At 39.9% G+C, this 7,500-nt stretch overlaps 1 protein-coding gene across 1 annotated transcript in view; it reads left to right on the forward strand.

The window, feature by feature from the left end:
* LOC138042096 (cytochrome P450 3A12-like) overlaps positions 1 to 2,897 on the forward strand; it is a 9,612-nt gene extending 6,715 nt beyond the window's left edge. Inside the window, exons 5-6 of the mRNA XM_068887843.1 lie at positions 1,043 to 1,415; positions 2,527 to 2,897. Coding sequence (XP_068743944.1) covers positions 1,043 to 1,415; positions 2,527 to 2,750 — 597 coding nt within the window. The 3' untranslated portion in view covers positions 2,751 to 2,897. The remainder of the gene's footprint in view (positions 1 to 1,042; positions 1,416 to 2,526) is intronic.
* The last annotated feature ends 4,603 nt before the right edge of the window (positions 2,898 to 7,500 follow it).

Genomic DNA, 7,500 nt, shown 5'->3' on the forward strand with positions numbered 1-7,500 from the left:
TTTTTACCTATAACAGACAATTGCTTAAATTGTCCAGATAAGTGCAGGGATCACTGCTATCTTTCGTGCGGAAAACGGTCGTTTCGCCCACATGATGATTCGCTTTCACTTGAGTCGTTTCGCCCACAAAATTTTAGTGCAGATTATCGCGCTTTCCTACACAAAACGTGGCCAAATGTTGGGAAATTTAGAGCATTTGAATCAATCGTGAATTTGCTTTGGGTCCCGTTCTGAACGAGGCAAGTTTTGTGGATGATATTCTCAAAAGTTATGTCCTGTCAACCAGGAGTAGGGATTGCACAGTTGGTTATTGCGCGGCCTAAGGGCCTTCTGTACGAGAGGTCCTGAGTTCGATCCCTAGTGACCTCACATCCTTGCTTCGACTTCTTTCCACTCTGTATCACTTCAGGTAGCTTTAAATACCCTTAAAACGGAGCACCAATGGACCGAGGGGGTAAAATTAGCGCACCGCGGGCGGCTTCCTTGGAGAATACCCTCTAGAACCTAAGAGGGTAAAGGAACTTCCGACGTTAAATACGGTGTACCTTTACCTTTACCTAACTTGTTTTTATTACAGTAGCAGTTAAGTACCGCATTTAGTAATTTTAATGCATTGGAACATGCGTTGGCGATACACGAGTCGACGTAAGTGTAGGCGAATCATTGTGTGATCACAACGACTTGTCGACGAAAGGACTGTAATCTCACGTAACTTGTAGACCCCGACCTTTCGACGGTTTACTGCTGGTCTTTTTCGGGCGATAAGGGATCATTATTTACCACGACGACGACCAATAATCACCCATTTTATGATGTTTCATTTACATCATTGTAAATGTGATTTTTGGGTATCAAAATGTCGTAAAACGGCCGGAGACTTCCATTTTGGCCCTTGGAGTGTGAATTGACTTCAGTTTTACTGTATGGAAGTTTTGATATTTTCAAGCGAGTCAATTAAAATGTTGCACTTCATTCAGCATTATTATAATCCTAACATTTAGCTGATCAAAGGTTTACTTTGTAATGTGACCTTTTGTTGTAGGTGTTCACCTTTATTCTGGCGGGCAATGAGACGACTAGTGTGGCCATGGCTTGGACCCTTTACGAACTTGCGAAGAATCCGCAAATTCAAGAAAAACTGAGGAAGGAGATAGAAGCTGCCTTTCCAGACGACGAAGAACTGACGTGGGAGAAGCTGGAGAAGTTGCAGTACCTTGAAAATGTTGTCAAAGAATCACTGCGAGTTCATCCGCCAGCTGATATTACTAGTCGAGTTGCGTTATCAGATGTTGAAATTGGAGGATATTTCGTGCCAGCAGGAACGTATATCCTTCTTCCCATTGATGCAATGCAACGTTGTTCTTCTTTTTGGCCAAATCCTGATACCTTTGATCCCGAACGCTTTCAGGAAAATGGTGATTATTGCTCTTTTTGAGTCTTAAGTAGTTAATTTTTTATTTCTACCAATAGAGATTCTTCCATATTTTCTCGTTACTCAACGGAATGAAAAACTTAAGCGTGCGTTAGAAATGAGATGTTATAGTTTCCTTTGCTATAATCAATGTCATATCCAAGATGCGCAAATTAAATAATAATTTTACGTCACAAACTGCTGCGTAGTGCAAAATTTCTTTGAAAACAGCCGAGGAATGCGAAGCAGTTTGTGACGTTAACTCGAGAATAGATCCATGCCTCTCAAATCACGGTCGTGGGTCCAAGATACTGCTAGTTCTGCCAAGTTTAGGTGGCTTCACGGCACAGAAAAAGCGAAATTCCGGGTAACAATGCTTACATACGTTTGCTTTGGATGGGGAGATTTATATTAGGAACGTAAAATATTTGTGTTTTGGCGCATTTTAACAATCTGTATCGAGCTCTAAGCCTGCCACGTACTTTGTGACAAGAAGAACGCGTATTGTGTGTTTTCAGCGTATTACAGTAAATAACTGAGATTTATTTATTTATTTAGCTTATTTAGTAAGCCAATAAGGGCTTCGAGTAAGTCGGGCCAGGGGCCCGTTTCTCGAAAGTCCCGATAACTTTTCGGGCTCGAAAAGCCATTTGTGAAACTTGCAACCGCTTGATTTGGAAAGCCGATCCTTTGACAAGTATTCAAGGTAACAAAAAGAAAAATTACTGTGAAGTTTGACGACTTAAATCCACTCCGTTTTTTAGATACAAAGGGAATTGTGGCACCCGAAAATGGCCCGTAGAGTTTCGGGACCTTCGAGAAACGGGCCCAAGAACGGTTTAAACGCAGTATCGGTGTTTGACAAGGTGTATGTGACAAAAATGGGATCTTTCTTGGAAAGTCATATGTATAATTATAATTTCAAACCACACCCATACACAATCTATTATGGCATGGAAACGTTCGGTAAATATCACTTCAAATATAAACTATTTTTCGGCGTTATTGGTGGGTGTATTTTTATAGCATCCACACCCATTTGGTCAAAACGTTTTTGCACTGACGTCTTCGGCTTTGCAACGTAGGCTAACTGCATTGTTGACCTTTTTTGACAGATAAGCATTCTAGCATCCAGCCTTATTCATATTTTCCATTTGGATGTGGGCCGCGCATGTGCATTGGCTACAAGTTTGCGTTGATGGAGTTAAAAGTTGTCATGGCAACATTGGTAAAGAACTTTTCTTTCAATGAAGTTCCCGGATGTGTGGTGAAAGAAGTCAACAAAGGAACCACTCAACCGGATGGACTGAAGTTGCGCATTGCTCCAGTGAAAAGCTAATGCTAAGAAAGGAAATTAGAAGGAACTTTATTGAGTGTCTAGTAAACCCTCATGCATCGTTATTCATTCTATTTGGTTAGCTATGATTAAACGATTCATTTTCTTCTTTTTTCTTCGTACTTAAAATCCAACGGTTTTTACACATGCCATTCCACGAGCAGAAATGGCCTTTTTATTTGATTGAACCAAGAGAAAATGAGGGGACAGAGACGGAGGCTCAGGGCGTTGGTCGGGATATGTCATGTCCACGAAAGTTATTTTTAGACGAGCGGAAGTCTTTGTTCTAGCGGAAGTCTGTCTTCCGAGACGTCCGCATGCAGTCTTGTCTCGCTCTCAGGTTCTTAGTGAAGAGAGAAAATGGCGGCGCACGTGGAAGGCTAATGGATATTTATTTTCTTTCAAACATCAGACCGAGGTAGGCCTGCATGCGGACGTCTCGGAATACAGACTTCCGCTAGAACAAAGACTTCCGCTCGTCTAAAAATAACTTTCGTAGACATGACATATCCCAAGGGCTGGACCGGGAGCCTCCTTCTCTGTCCCCTCATTTTCTCTTGATTGAACACAAATTTATTTAACATCGTTTTAGTGAACGAAATTTTCTACATAATGCAAACACTAATACACATGAAAGATGTATCCTGTAATCTCTATTTATCTGGTAATATTGTATTTTAATAATAATAATGTTCTCCGCAACTGACCCGAAGAAGGTTTTATCTTATAATGAAAGATGTGTTTTTAATGGTATCTTGGGGACACTTTAAAAAAATACAAGTGTCTTTGGACAAGAGCGAGACCATTTCAGTAACACGATTGGGTGGTAAGCTGTGGCTTTGCTGAAATCCAGTCCAAATTGTAAGTCTTTGGCCAAACCGGAATCTATATGTCCCAGGGGTGCTGGCGTTGAAAGAGAAGACTGATAGTGATGGAGAAGTATACGTCGTCAAATACCATGTGGAATTTGACGATGGATGCAACTTGAGGATTGCCAATCCTACATCTAGTGACCAGACCCTGTTTAAGTAGACAGTGTAGTCATTTAAAGACATTTTTGATCAGCGTTGGTTCTAAGTTCAAGATTCCGTGGCTAATTCTTATCACAAAATAAAATATTTACTACAATCACATTTTTCTGATCTTGGTGTGCAATGTGTTGCTCTTTTTAGCTATTTTATATCCGAAACGCCGAAACTCAACTCAGTTAAATCATCGCGGTTTAGAGATAGTTGCATAACAACGAGATTAATGCCCGCCACGTTTGAAGGAGGAGGCCTAAAGTGCTGCCTTTTTCTGTAATTGCCACCACAGGGATCGCAGGCCATGATTTTGCGAAATCCCGGGGCGACATCATTAAAGTCTGCAAGGGTGCTCTGTTGGGGGAAAATGCAAATAAAATAAAATCAAATGTCAAACATTCGATCTATATGACTACTAGTACTTGAAGCTGACATTAGCAAAAGTAATATAAGTGACTCAGGATAGAGCGAGTACCAACTGAGTATCGTAAAACCAAAGTAATTACTTTGGCCAATCAAAACGACGGAGACGATCCAGTAAACCAATCAAAACTCGAAGTAATTACACGTAGCCGACACAAAGCGCGGGAAATTGTGCACGCGCGAGCCACGATTGAAAATTAAAAAGGTTGGCACGTATGGAGTCCGTCTGGATATTTAAATGAGGTTAAATGAGGCTTGAGATAGTGCCTTTTAATGAAGAGCATTTTGTATACTAAGCAATCAAATTTGCCCTGGCACTTTCTTAAGACCTTAAATTGGTTTTCTTTCAAAAGATCTTTCCTACCGTGATCTTCCAAAAAATGTCGGCCAAGACTAAGGTCCGTTCCAAACGTCGAGCTTTACATGTGCCGAACCTAATGCAAATGGCCGCATTTATACTAGAGGACATCTCAGACGTCTAAGACATCTTAGACGTCTCAAGTTAAGTGCGTCTAAAAACCAACATCTGACTTGATTTGCGTTAATTGTTAATTTCACTTTACAGTGTCCCCAATTAGTGCTCCAGCGCTAAATCGACTATACACTTAAATAAAGATCCTTTCCTTTCCTTTCCCATTGTACAAAAGCGAACGTAAACGCTTGGAAAATAGTTCCTCGAAAATTGAATTTCACGCGCTTTCTGGTTAATGTCTTTTTAAGACTAGGGAGATTATATTGTTTCCACACCAATCGCTGGAAATATGCTCCGGCTACACGTTGTAACATTGTTAGAAGAAGACGTCCCAACATTGTTTTAAGAATGCGTCTAACAATTTTGGATACGCATACAGCTGTTTCGAGAAAGGTTGTCCAAAAGAAGTGTAGGAGCGTTCGCGACAATGCCGAAGGCAGTATGGGACACATTCAATAAAATAAATTCAACTTCTAGTGAACGCCCAGAATCGAATATACCACGACCGTCCAGTGAAGACCTACGGTGGCGAGTCATTTGGATGACAAAGTTCTTAGGATATATAGCGTTGATGAAGTGGCCGACAGGCTTATGTTGAAGCGCTCTCTCATTATTACGCTCCAAAACACGTCCAAAAATAAAAGGGCTCATTAGCAAAAACGATGCCTCTGCACCTGCGCCACGATTTTTGTCCATTTCTCCGACTTTCTCTGCAAAACACGACAAGATAAGTAAGGTTAAAGTCTTCAGAATCATGCTTTCTTTGTGAATCCTTACCCTTTCTTACTTATTCATGGCATGGATCATTTGACTGAATTTTGAAACTCACTCATATCTAAATGTCAGTAACAAAGCATGAGCATGTATTTCTAGTTGACGTTTTCGATAGCATTGCCGTTATGTTTTCGCTGACTCAAACTGACAGTTTAACATAATGCCTTTTCGGCATTGTCGCGTAAGCTTTTATTCTTCTTTTGGACAATCTTTCTCGAAACAGCTGTATAACATTGTTGGAAACACGATACTTTAGTCACTTTAGTCCACCTCGGCCATTTTGCATTGCTCGTGGTTTTCGGATTGGAGACTGGGCCCCTTAACTCTGATTGGTCTTTGCAATACAACGTTGTTGAAAGGGCCGCTACATGCTTCAACATTTGTTATATGTTGGAGAAGACGTTTGATCGAAATCAAAACATTCTTCCAACAAAAAAGGTGTTGAACAAACATCATCAAACATGCATGCTAGACGTTCTAACATTGTTGATCCAACAAATGTTTTACAACAATGTTGAATGTGTAGCCGGGGCCTTAAGGCATTTTCATCCAAATTTAAGCGATTTATGGACGATTCAAAATTTGACCGAAATCGCTTTCACCCGTTGTCTATTTTTATAATACCGTTAGTGACCACTAATGACAAGCCCACTGTCATTACTCTATTACTGTATGTGGCATTCGTTTCACGGATAGGATTTCAATCGCAGCGTAACATGATCGTTTGAATGTGGTTTGATCACCTACAGTGATTTAAACCAACAAGACCCAGTCGCATGGTGAAATCACAGGCGCCCCAAGCTTATTTTGAGCGTGGCCGACAAAAATATAAGGATTTGTATAGGAATCCCGATAAAAGGCTTAAGAAGGTAATTATATAATAAATTCTCAATTAAAAAGCCTAACCGACGAAACGTTATTAGATTTCAGTTTATTATTTACAGTCATTTCCGTTATTTTTCCGTTACTCTTAGTATTTGAATTCAAATTCGTTGTAACTGCCGTGTTTTATCAGTCACATTTTTTCCAGTATTACGTCAACATCCATTTACTGTATATATATATATATATGTACATAGAAGCAATTCAATGTAAACTCTCATTGTACCTGAAGAAGGCTGGTTTGGCCAGCCGAAATACAGTACACCACTAAAATCAAATCTACGTTGTATCAGCTCTTGCTTAAAATATTTAGTTTCTCAAAAATAACCACACAGGAAGGAAGCTACCCACAATGGCCTTTTAATTGAGAATTTTTTCATATAATTCTCTTCTTAATTAAGCCTTTTATCGGGATTCCCATACAGATCCTTATATTTTTGTCGGCCATGCTTACACTGAGCTTGGGGTGGCTGTGGTGAAATTAACTGGAAAAAGGGTCAAATAAGATTCCTCTGCTCCCTCAGCACCCTGTGCCCAGAGAAATGAAAGTCCACATTGAGACCGGTTGGTTCTACTGTTTGAAAATATTTGAATTTATCGTTGAAAATATGTGAATAAAACTCAGCATTATACGCAGATGATGCAATAAATTTGACCGTTAGATCTTGGGTAAATGCACAGTGCTCTTTAGTTGTCAACGTCATAGTTATTGCATCTTTAACCTTTTCCCTGAGAAGCAGAAAAATCGGATTAATTTGGAGTCATAATGTCACTGGTGACCTTTTGATCTTCTTTTCTTAGTACTGCCAGGGCTGTGGATTAGCAAATGAATGAAGGGCGTAGTTTCTAAAGAAACTGTGGTGCTGCTAGAAATTAAAGTCCACATTCAGACCGGTTGGTTCTACTGTTTGACAATAACTGAATTTATCGTTGAAACTCAGCATTATACGCAGATGGTTGGTTCTACTTTGAAAATATTTGGATTTATCGTTGAAAATATGTGAATAAAACTCAGCATCTAACCACACGGCTATCTGAGGCCTTTCCCTACATCTAGGTACGACGGAAAGCCACCAGAATCTGGAACAAAAATTCATCTTCCAAATCGGCACCCTTAATCCTCACGGTATTGACGAACGCTTGTCATTTACTAACTAATGTATCCTATTTTTTACGTTGC

This window comes from Montipora capricornis, chromosome 3 (genome assembly GCF_036669925.1).
Source record: "Montipora capricornis isolate CH-2021 chromosome 3, ASM3666992v2, whole genome shotgun sequence".
In the NCBI taxonomy this organism is placed as follows: Eukaryota; Metazoa; Cnidaria; class Anthozoa; order Scleractinia; family Acroporidae; genus Montipora; species Montipora capricornis.